Genomic DNA, 26,629 nt, shown 5'->3' on the forward strand with positions numbered 1-26,629 from the left:
AACAGTAGGAGGGGTAAAAGCTTTAGTGATGCGGGTCAGAAGTAAGTAATTTGGGAATGGGACCCTCCACGGGGGCAAGGATGGAACAAGACGAGGGGAAATATTGGTAATACGAACCGAAAGAGAATTTTGCAAGCGAGACAAACGGACAGAAAGAGGAAGGTGGTGAAGAAGAACAAGAACTACAGGAGGGGTAAAAGTCAAAGCACGATAGAGGCGAGAATAAGGATGCTGTACGTATCATGTAAGATAGCAAAAACAGTAGCGATCACGGCGGTCCTGGAGAGATAGGAAGCCAGTGTCAGCGTACAAGCTGAGGGTAGGAGTTGAACGAGCACAGTCTGCATTCCACCAGTGAACGCACTTCTGCATGCCCCAGGAGGAAGTGCGAGTAATAGAGCAAAGGGCAGCGTCGAAGACAGTGTCATAAAAAAGAAGGAGGGCACGAGGAAGAGGCAGAGAAGGAAGGTCAGAGAGAGTAGCACGGAGGGTGAATAGGTTCCAGTCAGCCTTGGCAAACTCCCACCTAAGGAAGGAGAGGGGAGGGTGGAAAGAGAGAAGGAAATAAGGATGGGGTCACTTATGAAGGTCATCAAAACCTTCACGCGAAATCTATGTAAAGGGACGACGAGCAGAGGGAAAGATCAAGACAGGAAAGGGTGCAAGTCCGAGAGTCCACATGAGTGGGTTCACCAGAATTCAGAAGAGAGTGAAGAAGCGAGGACGAATGGTTCGAGAAGGCGACCTCGGGTGTTTGTCAGATCATCATCCCAGATGGTATGTCGACAGTTGAAATCACCCAAAAGGAGCACCGGCTCTGGCAAGGAGTCCAGGTGGTGCTCGAGCTCAGGAAGGGAAAGCGGGACATTTGGGTGGAGATAAATTGAACAGACTGTATACCATTTACTCACAAAAACACGGGCAGCAGAACAATGGATAGGCGATGGAAAAAGTAGGGGGACGAAGGGAATATCAGAATGAATCAAGAGAGCAATAAAGTTATAAGGCAGGGGGGGGAAGAAAGGAATAACCATGAAAGTGACCAGGACGAGCACCAAGCATTGGTTCCTGGAGACACACACAGTGGCAAAAACTGTGTAATCAATAGTTGGAGTTCATGGAATTTGGCAGAAAATCCACGAATATTCCACTGAAGAATAGACATTAACAAAGAGAAAGAACAGCAACAGAGAACAATAAAGAAACAAAGGTAAAGAATTACACAGTATACTAAAGAATGTCAAGGTCAGGATCAGGGTCAGCAAAATCAGGGTTAGAGGGCATTGGTAAACTTAGAATGGATGGAGGGAAGGGAGCGGGAAGACAGACTAGAGGGGGTCTGACGGGGGAGGAAAGGGGGGTAGAAATCAGGGAGTGCACCTCAGGAAGGGCAGCAGCCGAGAAGGAATCGGGGGTGAAAGAAACCTCCATATCTGGGACGGGGCCCGGCCACCGAAATGGGAGGGGACGTAGCGATAGAGTCAGAGGGAGGGGGCGGGGAAGAAAGCGATCTTTCTTACCCGCTGGGGAGGAGGAAAGAGAGGAGCCAGGCTTACGTTTCCGACTAGAAGAGGCAGGTGTTCCAGTAACAACGTACTTGGCGACAGACTCAATGGTCTCAACAGGAGAAGAAGAACGGGAGCGGACAACACGAAAATTGCTGGGAGAATGATGGACAACAGCCTGGACAGACAGATGGCGTGGAGGGCCTAGAGGTTGGGGGAAGGGTTGGGAAGAAGGATCGGGGGGAGATGGGAAAGAAGACATAGGAGACATGGTGGTCTGGGTAGGAAGGGGGGGGGGGAAACACCAGAGGGAGAACCAGGAGAGAGACCTTGCAGGACAGAACGTAAAGGAACAGGGGAGGAGGTAGTGGGTGTGTGAGAGTCCTGGGCCTGGAAACGGTTGTGGGACTGAGGAAGGTGAGAAGGATGAGGAGAGGTAGAACGCAACATGCGAGCATATGATAGGCCAGTGAAATGGTGGAGATGGCGGACTTGGCGTCTGGCTTCCGGAAAAGTCAAACTATCTCGGTGTTTCAAGTTGAGGACGGCTTCCTCAAGCTTGTAGTGGATATACGTGTGGGAAAAGGTAGAGTGGGCTTCACCGCAATTGAGACAGCGAGCCTGAGGAGAAGTGCACTCTTGACTTAGAGTGACCATTGTCCCTACACATGGGGCACAGATACACAGTACTCGTGCATTTGAGGGCACCATGCCCGAATTTCCAACACTTATTGCAAAGTCGAGGAGAGGGAATGAACTCGTGAACGGAGCACCTGGCACTAGCAAAATGACAGAGGGCGGAAGTGTCCTTACTATCGAAGGTGATTTTCACACCTCAAAGGGGCTGACGACAGGGACTACGAGGGGATCGAGTGAACGAGTGCACCTGAAGGACAGGATGGCCTTGGGCTTCAAGGATATGTTTACAATCTTCATGACAGTCTTTTATGTCCCCAACACCAGTAGCAATATGGTGCAGGAGGAGAACAGTGCCAACACTGGCATTTAACAGAGCATTTTTGGAGACCCGAACAGGGTTCTCCATAATGCAGGACAATGCGGCTAAGCAAGCGGGTAGCTGCATCTGGGGAAGGAGCAGCGACGACACGTGTACCAAGACGGGTGGGGTTAAAAGGAACAGAGGCATCTACAAAATCAAAAGGTGTTTATGGATGGAGAAATCATCAGGAGGGGCAGCATCCAGAGGGAGAGGAAAGTAATTTAGCCCACGAAGCAGGACCAAACAAGGCTTGCTACGTAGTAATAGTATGGGAAGGGAATCGGGCAAGGACGGCATTTAGATAATACAATTAAAATTATATTCAGGGCAATTACTGGCAACTAGTAATTACTGTCGCCTAAGTATAAGCAGACAGTCCTTGCCAACATACGCTTTCACTGGAAAAGTTCATTAACTGTTTAAACAACAAGAAAATTCCTAATAAAAGATGCCTCGTGTGCGGAGCTCATCCATGACATCACAAAGTGAAGCCAATGTATTCCCCTGGTTCCACTGAAACTTGTCAACAGTTATAATCAAAGTAAACACCGATGGTCTTACTTACCCTACTACATCAATCGAAGATGACTCTACATCAGTCCCTGGAAATTGTCCAAGAAGTGACTGGTCACACTTACTGTCTCCAAATAAGCACTCTTTATCATCATACCAGACATCTAAGTTGCTGCCTGAAACAACTTCAGCATCTTTAGTTTGACAAAACCTCGATTTGTCCTTCTGAGAATGCCTCAGTTCTCTATCTTGACAAACCTCCTTGTCTGTCCAATCTCCTTTGTCAACACCTTCCAGGTAACTCTGGCAACCCTCATACAAAGCTTCCTGTCCATTGGCTATCAGATCCTTGGAAACCAAGTCTTGCATATCTGGTAAATTATTTTTACAACCATCATCCAAGCTTGATACATATTTAAAAGACTTTGACCTGGAATCATTATTTTCTAAAATATTTTTTTCATCTCCATTCCCAGTTTGGAATTCGTCACCCGAAGCTCCATCGTTATCATGGCCTTTGAGGTGTTGGGGAACTGTGTGTCTAACTTGATCTCCAATGTCCTGCCCATGACAATTAAAACCTACAGTAATTTTATTTTTAAAATCTTCGCTAGTTTGCAGCTGCTGTGAGTGTTGTAGAGATACTGGAGACATGTGCTGTGGAGACGCTGGAGACATGTGCTGTGGAGACGCTGGAGACATGTGCTGTGGAGACGCTGGAGACATGTGCTGTGGAGACGCTGGAGACATGTGCTGTGGAGACGCTGGAGACTGTAATAACGTGCCGTCATTCCTCATCTTGTGTACTGTTCCCTCTTCCTTTAGGCCTCCGACACTTGCCATGTGAACTCTGTAAAATAAAAAGATAAAAAGTTAGTAGTTTACCGAACTATAACATGAGAATTATTTAGAGGTTTAAGACGTGTCATTATTAGCGACATTTAAATGTATTTTTTTTTTTATTCTACTACTAGATTTACTCAACATTGATGATCAAACCATCAACTTTAGCCAGACCTCCCAACCCCTTCCCTTGTTTCATGCACCGAATGACCCACTCACGCCACACTCGTCCTTCAAACGTATTTCCTTTTCGTATTTATGTGCCTCCAACGAATTCTCCCTTGCTGCTCCTCCAACGTATTTCATCCACAATCGTATACTCCCAACACAATCGCATCATAAATGTTACGTAACCTCCCCCACTACTGGTGACGGAAACATCACCCCCACTAGTCCGTGTACAAGCACACACACCACGTAACACCCAGTCAGTGACGCCAGCAAATAAGTAGTAGGGAGACTGTAAAAAAAACGGGAATTTTTTATTTTTTTTTTAAATTTGCGTTTGTGATGTGGCGATTCCAAGTAAATTTAACATTCCTGTTTGTTGACGTCGGGGTTCCATGTAAATATGACATTCCCGTTTGTGACAGGGGTTTCCAAGTAAATTTTGGGATGGGCCTGCAAAGGTCTTTAAGAGTTCTTATCGAGGGAAATTCGGGGCAAATGGGCTCGCAATGGGCAAGTTCTCAAAGCTTTCTTATGGGGAAAATTCGATGCAAAAATCCCTCATTCAGTCTTGAAGGATTCTTATAAGGGAAATTCTGGACAAAAGTAACCGATTTGGACTTAGAGGTCTTATGGCAGAAATTCAAAATTCTGGAGTTCAGTTTTATGAAAATATTTCAGTTCATATGATCATAGATGTTTATTTAAGAGATTAGGATCGAAAATATTTCAAAAGATCATTTTTAGAGAATATTGTCATAGAAGTTTTGTTAAGGAAAATAGACATCCTAACAGTAAGCTTCAGTTTCTATATCCATTTACAGCGGTTTCAAATTGAGTCCAGATTGAGACCAAAATTCGCCAGTTTCCAGTTACGGACCAAAAATTAGTCAGAGTCCAGTTAACAACCAAAATTAGTCAAAGACCGCATTTCTTTGAACGAACGAATCGCCACATTTTAACACCGCTGTATTTCAGACTTAGTAAAATATATCCAAACAATTACCGAACTCTAGCTCATGTCCCTGCCTTTGTCCCCCCTGTCCTAGATTCAATACTAACAGTCCAATCCCCCTGAAATTTAACACCCTTGAATTTCGTACATAGTACAATACATCCAAACAATTACCGAACTCTAGCTGCTGTCCCCGTCTTAACCCCCTCTCGTATCTTCGTTAATACTTGAACAATTTACCTAAAATTTTAAAGTTATAGTTTATATTTCATGCGTAGTAAATCAAATCAAGTCAGTAAGCTAAGTTCTAACTCCTCTTCCCGGCCTTACTTTACCCCATTACTTCTTTACTATCAATCCAATCCTCCTGAAATTTAAGACCGCTATATTAAGTACATAGTAAAATAGATCCAAATAATTACAGAGCTTCTAGCTTCCGTACCCGCCTTAGCCTCTCGTATCTTTATATTTTTCATTGCTTTTTCTTCGTATTCTGTGTTTTTTGTCATTATTCATGTTCTCTGCAAGTTCATATTCCCTGCAAGTTCATATTCCCTGCAAGTTCATATTCCCCACAAATTAAAATTCCCCTCAAGTTCATATCCCCCCACAAGTTCACTGCGTTTATCGCATTCTCTTACATGTTCTTTAAAATCAAATGTACAATTTTTTTCTTTCATTCAGTACAAATTTACCAAGACAAACTTTTCTTGTTGTTTTCAACTAAATTTAGTTGAAATATCAAATTTAGTAAGTAATTATCAAAAGAAGGCACCAAACCAGGACGGCTATGTAGCACCATCAAATGTGCAGGATAATCAGAGGGCGCTAAATATCACCAAGGATGCCAATACAAGAACAGAAAACGCATAAGGCGAACGACATCAAAAGTATCTGAGTCACCAAGAATACTATCGAGGGACAAGCTACCGCGGGGGATGTTTCGAAAAACAAGACACACGCTCGTCCCAGGAAGCCAGGACATTCACTCCTCGTGTTGTTCCTTCTTTGCCCCCATGGAGAGTCCCCCCCTTCCACATTTTTGTACATCCTTGACACGCATCACTAGAGCTTTTACCCCTCCTACGGTTCTAAAACGCCTTTTCCTTGAGCACTTTTCTTCTCACTCCCGCTCCGTTTCTGTCTTCACCGATGGGTCTAAGTCTTCGGAGGGTGTAGGCTACTCTGTTGTTTTTCCTCTGTTTTTTTTTACAGAGCAGCAGAGAGCACCATGCCCAAACCTCCAGCACTTATTACAGAGCCGAGGAGAGGGAATGTACTCCTGGACGGAGCACCTGGCACCAGCAAGAATGACAGAGGGCGGAAGGGTCCTACCATCAAAGGTAATCTTCACAACCCGAAGGGGTTGCCAGCGACGACCACGAGGGGGACAAGTAAACGTGTCTTTATAGATATATAAAGGCTATGTAGATATATCTACATAGCCTTCCAAACCAGGAAGGCTATGTAGCAACATCAAATGTGCGGAATAATCAGAGGGTGCTAAATATCACCAAGGATGCCAATACGAGAACAAAAGCGCATAAGGCGAACGATATCAAAAGTATCCGAGTCACCAAGAATTCTATTGAGGGACAGGCGACCGCGAGGGGCGGTCGGAAAGGAAGACACACGCTCATCCCGGAAGTCAGGACATTCAAGAAGGACATGCACTGACCGTAAGAGGGACAATGCAACTAGGACAATAAGGAGCAGGGCAGCGCTCCATCAAGTGACCATGGGTTAAGCGAGTATGGCCAATACGCAATCTCGCCAGAGCTGTTTCCCATCGCCGGTTACGGTGGTAGGAGGACGGCCACGAGGAAACACAACACTTAAGAGTACGTAGTTTGTTACCAGTAACAGACGACCAAGAAGCCTGCCAACGGATAAGGACGGAGGAATGGATAACCGGGTAAAAGTCAGGAATATGGAATACCTTTACGAGAAAAGGGACAAGAGCGGACAGCTTCCATGGCAGCAGCATCCGCACACTCATTTAAAGACACACCAAGTATGGCTGGGAACCCAACAAAACTCAACCGACTTAAATTTACTGTGAACAAGAAACAGCCAATCCTGGATCTCGACAACTACTGGATGAACCGGATTAAAGGACCCGAGAGCCATGAGGGCACTACGAGAGTCAACAACAACCACAAAGGAAGATTGACAACGAGAAAGCACGAGACGAAGAGCATAGAGAATAGCACAAAAAATTAAAATAAAATAAAATGTTTATTTAGGTAAGGTACATACATACAATAAATTTTTACAAAGATTGGTTGACTTATAGATAGAGCTAGTACATACAATGCCTAAAGACACTATTACGCATAGCGTTTCGGGCATGAAAAGGCAAAGCTCCGCTGTAAAGATGCTAGTCTCCAGAGGTAAGCAACACATATAAGTGCGATCAGGAAAAAAACAGTAGTCAACACTGTCCGCAGACAGACCCATCGGTGAATATGGAAACGGAGCGGGAGTGAGAAGAAAAGTGCTCAAGGGAAAGGCGTTTTAAAACTGTAGGAGGGGTAAAAGCTTTAGTGACGCCGGTCAAGGATGTACAAAACCGCAAAAGGGGGACTCTCCACTGGGGCAAAGAAGGAACAACACGAGGAGAAACATTAGAAATATGAATGGAAAGAGAATCCTGTAGGCGAAGATAACCGGACAGAAAGAGGGAGGTGGTGAAGAGGAACAGGCAACCGCAGGAGGGGTAAAAGTTAAAGCACGACAGAGGCGAGAGGAAGGAAGTTGTGAGGACCGCGCAAGATAGCGAAGACAATAGCGATCTCGGCGGCCCTGGAGAGACAGGAATCCAGTGTCAACATACAAGCTAAAAACGGGAGTCGAACGAAAGGCACCAGAACTGAGGCGCAACCCAGTATGGTGCAAAGCATCAAGACGGTGAAGAGTAGAAGGAGAAGCAGACGAGTAAGCAGGGCAACCATAATCGAGCTTAGACAGGACGAGAAAGGAATGTAAAGCAAGGAGAGTGGGCCTATCTACTCCCCAAGAAGTATGGGACAATACCCGAAGGAGGGTAAGGGCCTTAGAGCATTCAACACAGAGGTAAGAGATATGGGGAGACCAAGACAAACGAGTGTCAAGAAATAACCCCAAAAGCTTCGCGGAATCTTTGTACTCAAGGGGATGACCATAAAGTGACAAAGAGGGACGAAGAACGACCCGTTTCCGGGTAAATGTCATGGCACAAGTCTTAGTAGTAGAGAACCTGAAGCTATGATCGGTGGCCCAAGACGACACGGCATCAATTGCAAGTTGAAGCCTGCACTGAAAGAGGCGAATCATCACCCTGACAGCAAAGGGTGAGATCATCGACAGAGTGCGGAGAAGACACCTGAAGAAAGAGAGGAAAGAAGACCATTGAGGGTAACCAGAAATAGTAGTGCTCAGAACACTACCCTGGGGCACACCTTCGTATTGCTGAAAAGAGGCAGAGAGAGCAGTACCAAGTCGCACTCGAAAGGAACGACGAGAGAGGAAGCTGTGGAGAAAGAGAGGGAGATGACCACGAAGGCCAAAAGAATGAAGTTGAGATATGATATCGCCAAGTGGTGTCGTAAGCCTTTTCCAGGTCAAAAAGGACGGCAACAACGGAGGTCTTCGCAGCAAAAGCAGTACGAATATAGACTTCCAAGTTCACCAGGACATCTGTCGTGCTGCGGCACTTGCGGAAACCAAATTGAGAAGGGGAGAGGAGGTGATGGTGTTCCAGGAACCATATCAGGCGAACGTTAACCATACGTTCAAAGAGTTTGCAGACAACTTGTGAGGGCAATAGGGCGAAAGTCCTTAGGGGAAGTACCCAGAGACCCCGGTTTGCGAACAGAGAGGACAACTGCATCGAGCCAGTCCTCAGGGACTGACGACGCCTCCCAGATCCTATTATTCAGACTCAGGTAAATACCTGAGACGTGCACGGAGGGAGACGGCGAAGCATCTCATAATGAATACCATTGGAGCCCGCCGCCGTAGAACCGCAGAGGGCCAGGGCAGAACGAAGTTCAGAGAGAGAGAAGGGATCATTATAGGGAAGCCAAAGACGAGTGCAAAAATCTAAAGGACGAGAGACTCAAGGACAGGTTTACGAAGAAGGAAAGATTGGGGAAGATGAAGACCAGAGCTAACATAAGGAAAGTGGGAACCCAGTTTGGAAGCGACCTGCAACGAGTCCGCCACAAGAGCACCATGGAGGTGAAGGACCGGTGAAACATTGGGAACGAACTTACCCGCTATCTTGTGGATACGCTTCCAGATCTGTGGCAGAGGAGTATAGGACTGTAATTGTGGAGACATAAGATGCCCAACATTCACGCTTAGCCGTACGGATGGCCCTATGGGCCACCGCCTTCGCTTTCCGAAAGAAAAGAAAAGAATCGGCAGTCTGCCGACGGCGGTGCCTCTTCCAGGCTGCACACTTAGAGCGGACAGCCTGAGCACAATCCGCATTCCACCAGGGAACGCACTTCCGCGGACCGAGAGGAAGAGCGAGGAATAGAGCGGAGGGCAGCGTCGAAGACAGTGTCATGAAAAAGGAGGAGAGCACGAGGGAGAGGCAGGAGGTAGAGGTCAGAGAGAGGAGCACTGAGGGTAAATAGGTTCCAGTCCGCCTTAGCAAACTGCCACCTAGGGAAGGAGAGGGAAGGGCGAAAAGAGAAAAAGGAAACAAGGATGGGGAAATGGTCACTGCCATGGAGGTCATCAAAAACCTGCCACATGAAATTTAAGTAAAGAGAAGAGCAGAGAGAAAGATCAAGACAGGAAAGGGTGCGAGTCCGAGAGTCCAAATGAGTGGGCTCACCAGAATTCAGAAGAGACAGGGAAGAAGAGGATAAACGGCTCAAGAAGGCGACCTCGGGTATTCGTCAGAACATCACCCCAAAGAGAATGACGAAAATTGAAATCACCCAGCAGGAGCACAGGCTCCGGCAAGGAGTCCAGGTGGTGTTTCAAATCAGGAAGAGAAAGTGGGACACTCGGGGGAAGATAAATGGAAGAAACCGTGTACCATTTCCCCACAAAGATACGAGCAGCAGAACAATGGAGAGGTGAAGGAAAAAGTAAGGGCACAAAGGGAAAATCAGTGCAAATCAAGAGAGCAGAAGAATTAGGAGCCCCAGCAACGGCTGGGAAGGGGGGGAAGAGAAAGGAATAGCCACGAAAACTGACCAGGGCGAGCACCAAACGACCAGGACGAGCACCAAGCATCGGCTCCTGGAGACAGACACAAAGGGACGAAAACCGCGAAATTAGAAGTTGGAGTTCGAGGAAATTGGCGTAATAACCTCGAACATTCCATTGAAGAATAGACATCGACGAGAAGAGAAAGGACAACAACAGAGAACAAGGAAGAAACAAAGGCGAAAGAGCAACATAGCACGTCAAAGAATATCAGGATCGGGATCAGGGTCAGCAAAGTCAGGGTTTGAGGCATAGGTAAACTGAGCAAAGATGGAGGGAAGGAAGTCGGAGAACAGACCAGAGGTGGGCGGGCAGGGTCCGGAGGAGGAGGAAGAGGAGAAGACAACGGAGAGGAGCAGTCAAGGATAGCAGCAGGAAGAGGGGGAGTAGAAAGAGGGGAGCGCACCTCAGCAAAAGCAGCAACTGAGAGGGAAGCGTGGGCCAAAGAAACCTCCACAGAATGAACAGGGGACGCAGGCACCGAAATGGGAGGGAAAGGAGCAATAGAGCCAGTAGTTGGGGCCGAGGAAGAAAGCGAAGCCTTCTTACCCGCCAGGGAGGAGAAAGGAGAGGAGTCAGGCTTACGCTTCTGACGTAAAGAGACCGGTGTCCCAGCAACCATGTACTGGGCAACGGATTCCAGCATCTCGACAGGAGAAGCCGAACGAGAGCATACACGACAGCCGTTAGGAGAGCGATGGACATCCGCCTGCACCGACAGGCGGACGGGTGAGAGTCTATAGATGTAGGAGAAGGATGGGAAGGAGGATCAGAGGGAGACGAGGAAGAAGACACAGGAGACATGACAGACCGGGTAGAAAGAAGGGGAACCCCAGACAGAGGACCAGGAGGGGGATTCCTTCGGGACAGAACTCAAAGGAACAGAGGAGGGGGCAGTGGGCGTATCAGGGTCCAAGGCCCGGAAACGGTTGTGAGTCTGAGGAAGGTGGGAAGGACGAGGGGAGGAAGAACGCAACACGCAAGCATAAGAGACGTTAGCATTAGGCGGGAGCCGGCGAACCTGGCGCCTCGCCTCGGGAAAAGATACACTCCCGGTGCTTCAAGTTAAGAACAGCTGCCTCGAGCTTGTAATGGATACAGGCACGGGAGAAGGTAGGATGGGCCTCACCGCAGTTGAGGCAGCGAGCTTGGGGAGAAGTGCACTCCGACTTAAGAGTGACCTTTGCACCCACACAAGGGACAGAGAGAGAGAGTCCCAGAGCAGTGGAGGGCACCAGGCCCAAACCTCCAGCACTTGAGGAGGGAGGAGAATAGTGCCAACACTGGCATTCAACCGAGTGTTCTTTGAGACCCGAACAGGGATCTCGCCAAGGCAGGATAAGGCAGCCAAGCGGGAAGCAGCATCCTGAGAAGGAGCAGCAACGACACGTGTACCGAGACGAGTTGCGTTGAAAGTAACAGACGCATCCACGGAATCAACGAGATGCCGATGGAGGGAGCAATCGTCATGAGGCGCAGAATCAAGAGGGAGGAGATCAAAGTATTTGGCCCACGAAGCCGGACCAAATAAGGCCTGATACGCATCAGTACAATAAGGAAACGAGCGACTGCGGCCGTGGTGCTGACGGCGTTGAGAACCCCTAGAGAGAGAGGGGTCAAAAGGCGCAGTAGTCACAACGAGAGACCTAGCCGCACCAGGGGACGAAGTGGTCCCACCGGGGGCTGAGGCTCGACCCAACCACAGAGGAGGGAGGGGAGCTGGGGGAAGAATTCAGGACGGTCAAAGGAGGAGCAAGGTCGGGGCCCAATGCAGCGGGGGCTACAGAGCCCAGTCTTCCTAATACAGGCCGACTCGGGGGCTTGGTCGCCCACCCCACAAGCCTGAGAGAGTACAACAGAAACATTTAACGACATATAGACGAAGAGAAAAATTCATCCACGAATGTGCTCCCCATACCCACCATGGAGCCACAATAAGAGGCAGGACACCCAACAGGAAGCTATCGCCGATCATGTCAGGCCCCTCTAGGGGTGCGTCGTGAGTATACACCCCACAAACGCCACCTTAAGAACCGTCAGTCCATCGAGATCGGGTTCAGCGACGAAAGGGGGATTGACAATAAAAGGTTCCCCTCAGCTCGAGACGTTGGGTACTACAGTTATACGGGTGCAAGAGTATGCCTCCTCAAGCACCCGGGCGTCAAAATAGAAGTCTAAAGAAATAACCAAAACAAGCAAAAGGTCGGCAGGAAAAAAACAAGCAGATAGGAGAAGAGGGGGGAGAAAAACGAAACAAAAGGAAAAGGAAAAGCGATCTGGCACAAATAGAGAAGACAGCAGCAGGAGTGCAAGTCCACCAAAGAACAGAGGACTGTCCCATGGAGCATCACACTCCAGCAGCCGTCCACTAAGCTCCCCTCACGGCGCCAACGGGCCAGGATGGGGACGGGGGAAGGAAATGGAAAAGCAATCCGGCACAATTGGAGAAGGAAAGCAGCAGGAGCATAACGTCACTAAAGGACAGAGGACCGTCCCATGGAACATCACACTACGGCAGCCGACCACAAAGCCCCCTCACGGCGCCAACGGGCCAGATGGGGAGGGGGTTAATCAACTAAAAATAGTCGTATTCATCATTTCCTAACTGAAATATTCGCCAGTCAACTTTAAAATAGGACAAGTACATCAATCTTTACGTCCTTCTTAACAAAAATAACTCATCCCCTCAACTGAAATTAGTCAAATGTAGCTTTTCATTCTTGTCAGTAACACCAGCACACACACACACACACACACACACACACACACACACACACACACACACACACATCACCCAACAATCGGTCAGTGTCATCAGCACACACACACCACCCAACACCCGGTCAGTATTACCAGCACACACACACACACACACACACACACACACACACACACACACACACACACACACACACACACACAGGTGGGGGTGGTATAATAGGGCATGTATGGAAGCGAAGAAACTGAACAAAAGGTCGTGGAGGAACTTCCGGAATAACAGAACACCAGAAAGCAGAGAGAGATACCAGAGAACCAGGAATGAGTACGTCAGGGTGAGAAGAGAAGCAGAGAAAAGTTTTGAAAATGATATAGCAAACAAAGCTAAGACCGAACCAAAGCTACTCCACAGTCATTTCAGAAGGAAAACAACAGTGAAAGAACAGGTATTGAAACTTCGAACAGGCAAGGACAGGTATACAGAGAACGACAGAGAGGTGTATGAAGAACTCAACAAGAGGTTCCAGGAGGTCTTCACAATAGAACAAGGTGAGGTCACTGTGCTAGGAGAAAGGGAGGTAAACCAGGCGGCCTTGGAAGAGTTCGAAATTACGAGAGAGGTGGTCAAGAGACACCTGCTGGATCTGGATGTTAGAAAGGCTGTTGGTCCAGATGGGATCTCACCATGGGTACTGAAAGAGTGTGCAGAGGCACTTTGCTTGCCACTCTCCATAGTGTATAGTAAGTCACTGGAGACGGGAGACCTACCAGAAATATGGAAGACGGCGAATGTGGTCCCAATATACAAAAAGGGCGACAGGCAAGAGGCACTGAACTACAGGCCAGTGTCCTTGACTTGTATACCATGCAAGGTGATGGAGAAGATCGTAAGAAAAAACCTGGTAACACATCTGGAGAGAAGGAACTTCGTGACAAATCGCCAACATGGGTTCAGGGAGGGTAAATCTTGCCTTACAGGCTTGATTAGAATTCTACGATCAGGTGACAAAGATTAAGCAAGAAAGAAAGGGCTGGGTGGACTGCATTTTCTTGGATTGTCGGAAAGCCTTTGACACAGTACCGCATAAGAGGCTGGTACATAAGCTGGAGAGACAGGCAGGTGTAGCTGGTAAGGTGCTCCAGTGGATAAGGGAGTATCTAAGCAATAGGAAGCAGAGTTACGGTGAGGGGTGAGACCTCCGATTGGCGTGAAGTCACCAGTGGAGTCCCACAGGGCTCTGTACTCGGTCCTATCTTGTTTCTGATATATGTAAATTATCTCCCGGAGGGTATCGCTTCATTTCTCTCTCTGTTTGCGGACGATGCTAAAATTATGAGAAGGATTAAAACAGAAGAGGACTGTTTGCGGCTTCAAGAAGACCTAGACAAGCTGAAGGAATGGTCGAACAAATGGTTGTTAGAGTTTAACCCAACCAAATGTAATGTAATGAAGATAGGTGTAGGGAGCAGGAGGCCAGATACAAGGTATCATCTGGGAGAGGAAATTCTTTAGGAGTCAGAGAAGGAAAAAGACTTGGGGGTTGATATCACGCCAGACCTGTCTCCTGCAGCACATATCAAGCGGATAACATCAGCGGCATATGCCAGGCTGGCCAACATACGAACGGCATTCAGAAACTTGTGTAAAGAATCATTCAGAACTTTGTATACCACATATGTCAGGCCAATCCTGGAGTATGCAGCCCCAGCATGGAGTCCATATCTAGTCAAGGATAAGACTAAACTGGAAAAGATTCAAAGGTTTGCCACCAGACTAGTACCCGAGCTGAGAGGTATGAGCTACGAGGAGAGACAACGGGAATTAAACCTCACTTCGCTGGAAGACAGAAGAGTTAGGGGGGACATGATCACCACATTCAAGATTCCTGAAGGGGTTTGATAGGGTACATAAAGACAGGCTATTTAACACAAGGGGCACACGCACTAGGGGACACAGGTGGAAACTGAGTGCCCAAATGAGTCAGAGATATTAGAAAGAACTTTTTTAGTGTCAGAGTTCTTGACAAATGGAATGCATTAGGAAGTGATGTGGTGGGGACTGACTCCATATTCAGTTTCAAGTGTAGATAGCCCAATAGGCTCAGGAATCTGTACAGCTGTTGATTGACGGTTGAGAGGTGGGACCAAAGAGCCAGAGCTCAACCCCCACAAACTCAACTAGGTGAGTACACACCACCCAACACTCGGTCAGTGTCACCAACGCACACACACCACCCAACACCCGGTCAGTGTCACCTGCACGCACGCACACACACCCCACTGAACACGTTAGGAATTGGCAAATACTATGTGAAAATATAATAGTTGCAACGAATATGTTGTCTAATAGGAAATTGACCCTGTTTCAGAAGGCTGTAAAAATCAATTGCATAATTTTGTCTAGAAAGTGGTATTTGTCTCACAGCTTTCCATTTGACAAGAAAAGTGCTATGCAGATTGACAAAACTATTTTTAGATATGTATGTTATGGTAGATACCAACCAATTAAACGGACTACTCTATGTACAGGTAAGTAAGTAAGTAATTATCAAAAGAAGGCACCAAACCGGGAAGGCTATGTAGCACCATCAAATGTGCAGGAATAATCAGAGGGCGCTAAATATCACCAAGGATGCCAATACAAGAACAAAAACGCATAAGGCGAACGATATCAAAAGTATCCAATTCACCAAGAATTCTATCGAGGGACAGGTGACCGTGAGGGGTGGTCGGAAAGCAAGACATACGCTCGTCCTGGAAGTCAGGACATTCAAGAAGGACATGCACAACCGTAAGAGAGAGAATGCAATTAGGACAATAAAGAGCAGGGCGTCGCTCCATCAAGTGACCATGGGTTAAGCGAGTATGGCCAATACGCAACCTGGCCAGAGCCGTTTCCCATCGCTGGTTACGGTGGTAGGAGGACAGCCACAGGGAAACACAACATTTTAGAGTACGTAGTTTGTTACCAGTAACAGACGACCAAGAAGCCTGCCAACGGGTAAGGATGGAGGAATGGATAACCGGATAAAAGTCGGCATATGGAATACCTTTACGAGAGATGGGACGAGCGGACAGCGTCCTTGATGGCAGCATCCGCACACTCATTTAAAGAGACCAATATGGCTGGGAACCCAACAAAACTCAACCGACTTAAATTTACTGTGAACAAGAAACGGCCAATGCTGGATCTCGACAACTACTGGATGAACCGGTTTAAAGGACCGGAGAGCCATGAGGGCACTACGTGAGTCAACAACAACTACAAACGAAGACTGACAAGAAAGCAGGAGTCGAAGAGCATAGAGAATAGCATAAAGCTCAGCTGTGAAGATGCTAGTCTCCAGAGGTAAGCGACACATAAGTGCTATCAGGAAAAACAACAGAGTAGCCAACACTGTCCGCAGACTTAGACCCATCGGTGAAGACAAACGGAGCGGGAGTGAGAAGAAAAGTGCTCAAGGAAAAGGCATTTTAGAACCGTAGGAGGGGTAAAAGCTTTAGTGATGCGGATCAAGGATGTACAAAACTGCAGAAGGGGGACTCTCCACGGGGGCAAAGAAGGAACAACATGAGGAGAAATATTAGAAATACGAACGGAAAGAGAAGTCTGTAAGCAAGATAACCGGACAGAAAGAGGGAGGTGGTGAAGAGGAACAGGAACCGCAGGAGGGGTAAAAGTTAAAGCACGACAGAGGTGAGAGGAGTGATGTTGCAAGGACCACGCAAGATAGCGAAGACAGTAGCGATCACGGCAATCCTGGAGAGACAGGAAGCCAGTGCCAACATACAAGCTGAGGACGGTAGTCGAACGAAAGGCACCAGAACTGAGGCGCAACCCAATATGGTACAAAGCATCAAGACGGCGAAGAGTAGAAGGAGAAGCAGACGAGTAAGCAGAGCAACCATAATCGAGCTTAGACTTGACGAGAGAGGAATGTAAAGCAAGGAGAGCATGCCTATCCGTCCCCAAGAAGTATGGGACAACCCGAAGGAGGGTAAGGGCCTTAGAGCACTCAACACGGAGGTAAGAGATATGGGGAGACCAAGACAAACGAGTGTCAAGGAATAACCCCAAAAGCTTCGCGGAATCTTTGTACTCAAGGGGATGACCATAAAGTGACAAAGAGGGACGAAGAACGACCCGTTTCCGAGTAAAAGTCATGGCACAAGTCTTAGTAGTAGAGAACCTGAAGCCATGATCGGTGGCCCAAGACCACATGGCATCAATCACAAGTTGAAGCCGGCGTTGAAGGAGAGGCGAGTCATCACCCTGACAGCAAAGGGCAAGATCATCGACATAGAGAGCGGAGAAGACGCCTGAAGGAAGAGAGGAAAGAAGACCATTGAGGGCAACTAGAAAAAGAGTAGTGCTCAGAACACTACCCTGGGGTACACCCTCATACTGCTGAAAAGGGGCAGAGAGAGCAGTACCAAACCGCACATAAAAGGAACGACGAGAGAGGAAGCTGCGGAAAAAGATAGGGAGATGACCACGAAGGCCAAAAGATTGACGCTGGGATAGAATATATCGCCTAGTAGTGTCGTAAGCCTTTTCCAGGTCAAAAAGGACAGCAACAACGGAGGTCTTCGCAGCAAAAGCAGTACGAATATAGACTTCCAAGTTCACCAGGACATCTGTCGTGCTGCGGCACTTGCGGAAACCAAATTGAGAAGGGGAGAGAAGGTGATGGTGTTCCAGGAACCACATCAGACGAACGTTAACCATACGTTCAAAGAGTTTGCAGACAACTTGTGAGGGCAATAGGGCGAAAGTCCATAGGGGCGGTTCCCAGAGACCCTGGTTTGCGAACAGGGAGGACAATGGCATCGAACCAGTCCTCAGGGACTGACGACGACTCCCAGATCCGATTATTCATACTCAGTAAATACCGAGACGTGCACGGAGGGAGATGGTAAAGCATCTCATAATGAATACCATCGGAGCCCGCCGCTATGGAACCGCAGAGGGCCAGGGCAGAACGAAGTTCAGAGAGAGAAGGGATCATTATAGGGAAGTCGAAGATGAGTGCAGAAATCTAAAGGACCAGACTCAAGGACAGGTTTACGAAGAAGGAAAGATTGGGGAAGATGAAGACCAGAGCTAACAGAAGAAAACTGGGAACCCAGTTCGGTAGCGACCTGCAACCGGGTCTGTCACAATAGTACCACGGAGGTGAAGGACCGGTGAAACATCTGGAACAAACTTACCCTCTATCTTGCGGATAAACTTCCAGATCTGTGGCAGAGGAGTTTCGGACGTAATGGTGGAGACATAAGATGCCCAACATTCACGTTTAGCTGTACGAATGGCCCTACGGGCTACCGCACTCGCCTTCCGAAAGAAAAGAAAAGAATCGGCTGTCTGCCGACGGCGGTGTGCACGCTAACAGCAGACAGCCCGAGCACAGTCTGCAATCCACCAGGGAACGCACTTCCGTGGACCCTGAGAGGAAGAGTGAGGAATAGAGCGGAGGGCAGCATCGAAGACAGTGTCATGAAAAAGGAGGAGAGAGCGAGGGAGATGCAGAAGGGAGAGGTCAGAGAGAGTAGCACTGAGGGTAAAGAGGTTCCAGTCCGCCTTAGCAAACTGCCACCTTGGGAAGTAGAGAGGAGGGCGAAAAGGGTAACAAAGACGGGGAAATGGTCACTGCCATGGAGGTCATCAAGAACCTGCCATGTGAAATCTAAGTAAAGAGAAGACAAGCAAAGTGAAAGATCAAGACAGGAAAGGGTGTGAGTCCGAGTGTCCAAATGCGTGGGGTCAACAGAATTCAGAAGAGACAGGGAAGAAGAGAGGATAAACGGCTCAAGAAGGTGACCCCGGGTGTTCGTCAGAACATCACCCCAAAGGGAATGACGACAATTGAAATCACCCAGCAGGAGCACAGGCTCCAGCAAGGAGTTCAGTAAGTGTTTCAGATCAGGAAGAGAAAGCGGTACACTCGGGGGGGGGGAGATAAATGGAACAAACAGTGTACCATTTCCCTACAAAGATACGAGCAGCAGAGCAATGGAGAGGCGAAGGAAAAAGTAAGGGCACAAAGGGAATATCAGAGAGAGCAAGAGAGCAGAAGAGTTAGGAGCCCCAGCAACAGTTGCTGAGGGGGGGGGGGGGGAAGAGAAAGAAATTGCCACGAATGCGACCAGGAAGAGCACCAAGCATCGGCTCCTTGAGACAGACACAAAGGGGTGAAAATCGCGAAATCAGAAGTTGGAGTTCAAGGAAATTGGCGTAATAACCCCGAATGTTCCATTGAAGAATAGACATTGACGAGAAGAGAAAGGACAACAACAGAGAACAAGGAAGAAACAAGGGCGAAAGAGCAATAAAGAACCTTAAAGAAGATCAGGGTCAGCAAAGTAAAGGAAGTAAAGGAGGGAAGGAAGCAGGAGAACAAACCAGAGGTGGACAGGCAGGGTCCGGAGGAGGAGGAGGAAGAGAAGGAGGCAACCGAGAGGAGTAGTCAAGGACAGCAGCAGGAAGAGGGGAAGTAGAAAGAGGAGCGCACCTCAGCAAGGGCAGCAACCGAGAGGGAAGCGTGGGCCAAAGAAACCTCCATAGCAGGAACAGGGGGCGCAACCACCGAAATGGGAAAGGAAGGGGCGATAGAGTCAGAAGTAGGGGACGAGAAAGGAAGGAAGCCTTCTTACCCCCCGAGGAGGAGGAAGGAGAGGAGCCAGGCTTATGCTTCTGACTTGGAGAGACAGGCGTCCCAGCAACTATGTACTGGGCAACGGATTCCCGTCTCTCAACAGGAGAAGCTGAACGAGAGCACACACGATGGTCGGTAGTAGAGCGATGGACATCAGCCCGCACTGACAGGCGGCGGGGAGAGTCAATAGATGGAGGAGAAGGATGGGAAGGAGGATCGGAGGGAGACGAGGAAGAAGACACGAGACATGACAGTCCGGGCAGAAAGAAGGGGAACCCCAGACAGAGGACCAGGAGGGGGACCTTACGGGACAGAACTCAAAGGAACAGAGGAGGGAGCAGTAGGCGTATTAGGGTCCAAGGCCCTGTAACGGTTGTGGGTCTGAGGAAGGTGGGAAGGACGAGGAGAGGAAGAGCGCAACACGCGAGCATAAGAGACGTTAGCATAAGGCGGGAGCCGACGAACCTGGCGCCTCTCCTCAGGAAAAGATAAACACTCCTGGTGCTTCAAGTTGAGGACGGCTGCCTCAAGCTTGTAATGGATACAGGCAAGGGAGAAGGGATGGTGGGCCTCACTGCGGTTGAGGCAGCGAGCCTGGGGAGAAGTGCACTCCGACTTAGAGTGACCTTCACCCCACACAAAGGACAGAGAGAGCGAGCCCCAGAGCAGCGGAAGGCACCATGCCCAAACCTCCAGCACTTGTTACAAAGCCTAGAAGAAGGAATGTACTCCTGGACAGAACACCTGGCACCAGCAAGAATGACAGAGGATAGAAGGGTCCTACCATGAAAGGTAATCTTCACAACCCGAAGGGGTTGACGGCGACGACCACGAGGGGGACGAGTAAACGAGTCTACTTGGAGGACAGAATGGCCTTGGGCATGAAGGATATGCCAATCATCGTGGCAGTCCTGCAGATTCCGAACATTGGTCGCAACATGGGGCGGGAGGAGAATAGTGCTAACACCGGTATTCTTTGAGACCCAAACAGGGATCTCCTCAACGCAGGATAAGGCAGCCAAGCGGGAAGCAGCATCCTGAGAAGGAGCAGCAACGACATGTGTAACGAGACGAGTGGGGTTGAAGGTAACAGAGGCATCTACGGAATCAACAAGATGCCGATGGATGGAGAAATCATCAGGAGGTGCAGAGTCAAGAGGGAGGAGATTAAAGTATTTGGCCCATGAATAGGGACCAAACAAGGCCTGACACGCATCAGTACGGGAAAGAATCGAGCGAGTGCGGCCGTGGTACGGACGGCGTTGAGAACCCCCAGAGAGAGAAAGGTTAAAAGGCGCAGTAGTCACAACGAGAGACTTAGCCGCACCAGGGGACGAAGCGGTCACCACTAGGGGCTTGAGGCTCGACCTAACCACAGAGGAGGGAGGGGAGCTGGGGGAAGAAGTCAGGAGGGTCAGGAGGAGGAGCAAGGTCGGGGCCCAACGCAGTGGGGGCTACAGAGCCCGGTCTTCCAATACAGGCCGACTTGGGGGCTTGGGCGCCCACCCCACGAGCTTGAGAAGGTACAACAGAAACATTCATCGACATACAGACGAAGAGAGAGAAAGTTATCCACGAATGTGCCCCCATACCCACCATGGAACCACAATAAGAGGCAGGACACCCAACAGGAAGCTATTGCCGATCATGCCGGGGCCCCCTAGGGGTGCGTTGTGAGTATACGCCCCACAAACGCCACCTTAAGAACCATCAGTCCATCGAGATCGGGTTCAGCGACGAAAGGGGGATTGACAATAAAAGGTTCCACTCGCTTGAGATGTTGGGTACTATAGTTCTACTGGTGCAAGAGTATGCCTCCTCAAGCACCCAGGCGTCAAAATAAAAGAAGTCTAAAAGAATAACCAAAACAAGCAAAAGGTCGGCAGGAAACGACAAGCAGATAGGAGAAGAGGGGGGAGAAAAACGAAACATAAGGAAAAGGAAAAGTGATCCGGCGCAATTAGAGAAGACAGCTGCAGGAGCGCAAGGCCACAAAAGTTCAGAGGACTGTCCCACGGAGCATCACACTCCGGCAGCCGTCCACCAAGCCCTCTCACGGCGCCAACGGGCCAGATGGGGAGGGGGATGTAAAGGTAGGAAAACGGAGGAATAGGAATACTGAATGTGTACCGTAAGTCATTGGAAATCTTTTGTGTTACCTTTAGAAAGGAGATAATGCAGAGGAATAGTGTAAATACGCTAGGACATTACTTTTGTAAATTACGTGTTGGCTACTTGATACATATGACAGAGTATACTGACCTTGCCTTTATTTCACCCCACTTTTATTCATGTGCAATTGATATTCTCAGGCGGATTTGTAATATTGACGGTTTTTTAATGATGAACAGTAAACAAGTGTATGATGTTACACTACCAAATATAATTCCTAGAGTAGAGGAGGCATATCCACTCTTTAGCTGGCAAGTAATATGGGCAAACCTTGATGTTAAATTTATTGCCCCAAAACAACGTGAGCTACTGTATGGCTATATTCATGAGACCCTTCCTACTAATAATAGGTTGTTGATGTTGGGCATTAAGGACAACAATAGGTGTGACCAATGTACTGATATTGGGAATAATATGCATATATTTTATTTCTGTAAGCAGAAAGTTGTTCTTGTAAACTGGATTAAAGACACTCTTAAAGCTTTATGTGGACCAAGTACTAGAGTGGAGTTAATGAGGTTTTTAATGTTTCATATTGACATAAAATGCAAGAAAATTAAGAATACAATAATTATGTTAATTTCTGATTACATTTTTTTTGTGTGTGGATAGGCAGGCAGGAGGGTTATTCAGTAGACAAAATATTGAAATTCTTGCGAGGCAGGGTCAGGTATAACATTTGGGGTTTACGGCTCATGCTCGGTGATGATATAGAAAATTTGTTTACAGAGAATTATATAAAATATATATCAATGTAATAATTTCCCCTGTAAATTGATGTACATATAATCTCCATTTTTTGTAAAACATTTAAAGAAAAATAAGTATAACATTCAGGTGATAATGAAACACTTGTTCAATGAGAATTATAATGTAGTATTGCCTTGTAAACCTTATGAATATATTATATATATAAAACTTTCTTAAAGATGAAAAAAAGTGTCACCAGCACACACAAACACACACACCACCCAACACCCGGACAGTGTCACCTGCACACACACACCACCCAACACCCGGTCAGTGTCACCAGCACACACACACACTCACCACCCAACACCCGGTCAGTGTCACCAGCACACACACACACTCACCACCTAACACCCGGACAGTCACCTGCACACACACACCACCCAACACCCGGACAGTCACCTGCACACACACACCACCCAACACCCGGACAGTCACCTGCACACACACACCACCCAACACCCGGTCAGTGTCACCAGCACACACACACACCAGCCAACACCCGGTCAGTGTCACCAGCACACACACACCAGCCAACACCCGGTCAGTGTCACCAGCACACACACTCACCACCCAACACCCGGTCAGTGTCACCAGCACACACACACCAGCCAACAACCGGTCAGTGTCACCAGCACACACACACACTCACCAGCCAACACCCGGTCAGTGTCACCAGCACACACACACACTCACCACCCAACACCCGGACAGTCACCTGCACACACACACCACCCAACACCCGGTCAGTGTCACCAGCACACACACACACCAGCCAACACCCGGTCAGTGTCACCAGCACACACACACACCAGCCAACACCCGGTCAGTGTCACCAGCACACACACTCACCACCCAACACCCGGTCAGTGTCACCAGCACACACACACACACACACACACCACCCAACACCCGGTCAGTGTTACCAGCACACACACTCACCACCCAACACCCGGTCAGTGTCACCTGCACACAATCACCAGCCAACACCCGGTCAGTGTCACCAGCACACACACTCACCACCCAACACCCGGTCAGTGTCACCAGCACACACACACACACACACACACACACACACACACACACCAGCCAACACCCGGTCAGTGTCACCAGCACACACACACACACCAGCCAACACCCGGTCAGTGTCACCAGCACACACACTCACCACCCAACACCCGGTCAGTGTCACCAGCACACACACACACACACACCAGCCAACACCCGGTCAGTGTCACCAGCACACACACACACCAGCCAACACCCGGTCAGTGTCACCAGCACACACACTCACCACCCAACACCCGGTCAGTGTCACCAGCACACACACTCACCACCCAACACCCGGTCAGTGTCACCAGCACACACACTCACCACCCAACACCCGGTCAGTGTCACCAGCACACACACACACACACACCACCCAACACCCGGTCAGTGTTACCAGCACACACACTCACCACCCAACACCCGGTCAGTGTCACCTGCACACAATCACCAGCCAACACCCGGTCAGTGTCACCAGCACACACACACCAGCCAACACCCGGTCAGTGTCACCAGCACACACACACACTCACCAGCCAACACCCGGTCAGTGTCACCAGCACACACACACACTCACCACCCAACACCCGGACAGTCACCTGCACACACACACCACCCAACACCCGGTCAGTGTCACCAGCACACACACACACCAGCCAACACCCGGTCAGTGTCACCAGCACACACACACACCAGCCAACACCCGGTCAGTGTCACCAGCACACACACTCACCACCCAACACCCGGTCAGTGTCACCAGCACACACACACACACACACACCACCCAACACCCGGTCAGTGTTACCAGCACACACACTCACCACCCAACACCCGGTCAGTGTCACCTGCACACAATCACCAGCCAACACCCGGTCAGTGTCACCAGCACACACACTCACCACCCAACACCCGGTCAGTGTCACCAGCACACACACACACACACACACACACACACCAGCCAACACCCGGTCAGTGTCACCAGCACACACACACACACCAGCCAACACCCGGTCAGTGTCACCAGCACACACACTCACCACCCAACACCCGGTCAGTGTCACCAGCACACACACACACACACACCAGCCAACACCCGGTCAGTGTCACCAGCACACACACACACCAGCCAACACCCGGTCAGTGTCACCAGCACACACACTCACCACCCAACACCCGGTCAGTGTCACCAGCACACACACTCACCACCCAACACCCGGTCAGTGTCACCAGCACACACACTCACCACCCAACACCCGGTCAGTGTCACCAGCACACACACACACACACACCACCCAACACCCGGTCAGTGTTACCAGCACACACACTCACCACCCAACACCCGGTCAGTGTCACCTGCACACAATCACCAGCCAACACCCGGTCAGTGTCACCAGCACACACACACACACTCACCACCCAACACCCGGTCAGTGTCACCAGCACACACTCACCAGCCAACACCCGGTCAGTGTCACCAGCACACACACACACTCACCACCCAACACCCGGTCAGTGTCACCAGCACACACACTCACCAGCCAACACCCGGTCAGTGTCACCAGCACACACACACACTCACCACCCAACACCCGGTCAGTGTCACCTGCACACACACACACACTCACCACCCAACACCCGGTCAGTGTCACCAGCACACACACCACCCAACACCCGGTCAGTGTCACCAGCACACACACCCCCACACACCACCCAACACCCGGACAGTGTCACCAGCACACACACACACACACACCAGCCAACACCCGGTCAGTGTCACCAGCACACACACACACTCACCACCCAACACCCGGACAGTCACCTGCACACACACACACTCACCACCCAACACCCGGTCAGTGTCACCAGCACACACACCACCCAACACCCGGTCAGTGTCACCAGCACACACACACCACCCAACACCCGGACAGTGTCACCAGCACACACACACACCAGCCAACACCCGGTCAGTGTCACCAGCACACACACACACACACCACCCAACACCCGGTCAGTGTCACCAGCACACACACACACTCACCACCCAACACCCGGACAGTGTCACCAGCACACACACACCAGCCAACACCCGGTCAGTGTCACCAGCACACACTCACCACCCAACACCCGGTCAGTGTCACCAGCACACACTCACCACCCAACACTCGGTCAGTGTCACCAGCACTCACACTCACCACCCAACACCCGGTCAGTGTCACCAGCACACACACACCAGCCAACACCCGGTCAGTGTCACCAGCACACTCACCACCCAACACCCGGTCAGTGTCACCAGCACACACACACACCAGCCAACACCCGGTCAGTGTCACCAGCACACACACACACACACACCACCCAACACCCGGTCAGTGTCACCAGCACACACACACCACCCAACACCCGGTCAGTGTCACCAGCACACACACTCACCATCCAACACCCGGTCAGTGTCACCAGCACACACACACACACACACACACACACACACACACACACACACACACCAGCCAACACCCGGTCAGTGTCACCAGCACACACACACACACACACACACACACACACACACACACACACACACACACACACACACACCAGCCAACACCCGGTCAGTGTCACCAGCACACACACCACCCAACACCCGGTCAGTGTCACCAGCACACACACACACACTCACCACCCAACACCCTGTCAGTGTCACCAGCACACACACACCAGCCAACACCCGGTCAGTGTCACCAGCACACACTCACCACCCAACACTCGGTCAGTGTCACCAGCACTCACACTCACCACCCAACACCCGGTCAGTGTCACCAGCACACACACACCAGCCAACACCCGGTCAGTGTCACCAGCACACACTCACCACCCAACACTCGGTCAGTGTCACCAGCACTCACACTCACCACCCAACACCCGGTCAGTGTCACCAGCACACACACACCAGCCAACACCCGGTCAGTGTCACCAGCACACACTCACCACCCAACACTCGGTCAGTGTCACCAGCACTCACACTCACCACCCAACACCCGGTCAGTGTCACCAGCACACACACACCAGCCAACACCCGGTCAGTGTCACCAGCACA

At 49.6% G+C, this 26,629-nt stretch overlaps 1 protein-coding gene across 1 annotated transcript in view; it reads right to left on the reverse strand.

Moving 5' to 3' along the window:
• The window catches only part of LOC123757292 (uncharacterized), a 48,392-nt gene that overhangs the window by 16,712 nt on the left and 5,051 nt on the right, over positions 1-26,629 (reverse strand). The window contains exon 2 of the mRNA XM_069323877.1: positions 3,071-3,868. Within this exon, the coding sequence (XP_069179978.1) occupies positions 3,071-3,861 (791 nt within the window). The 5' untranslated portion in view covers positions 3,862-3,868. The remainder of the gene's footprint in view (positions 1-3,070; positions 3,869-26,629) is intronic.

This window comes from Procambarus clarkii, chromosome 13, assembly GCF_040958095.1.
Source record: "Procambarus clarkii isolate CNS0578487 chromosome 13, FALCON_Pclarkii_2.0, whole genome shotgun sequence".
NCBI classification, from domain to species: Eukaryota; Metazoa; Arthropoda; class Malacostraca; order Decapoda; family Cambaridae; genus Procambarus; species Procambarus clarkii.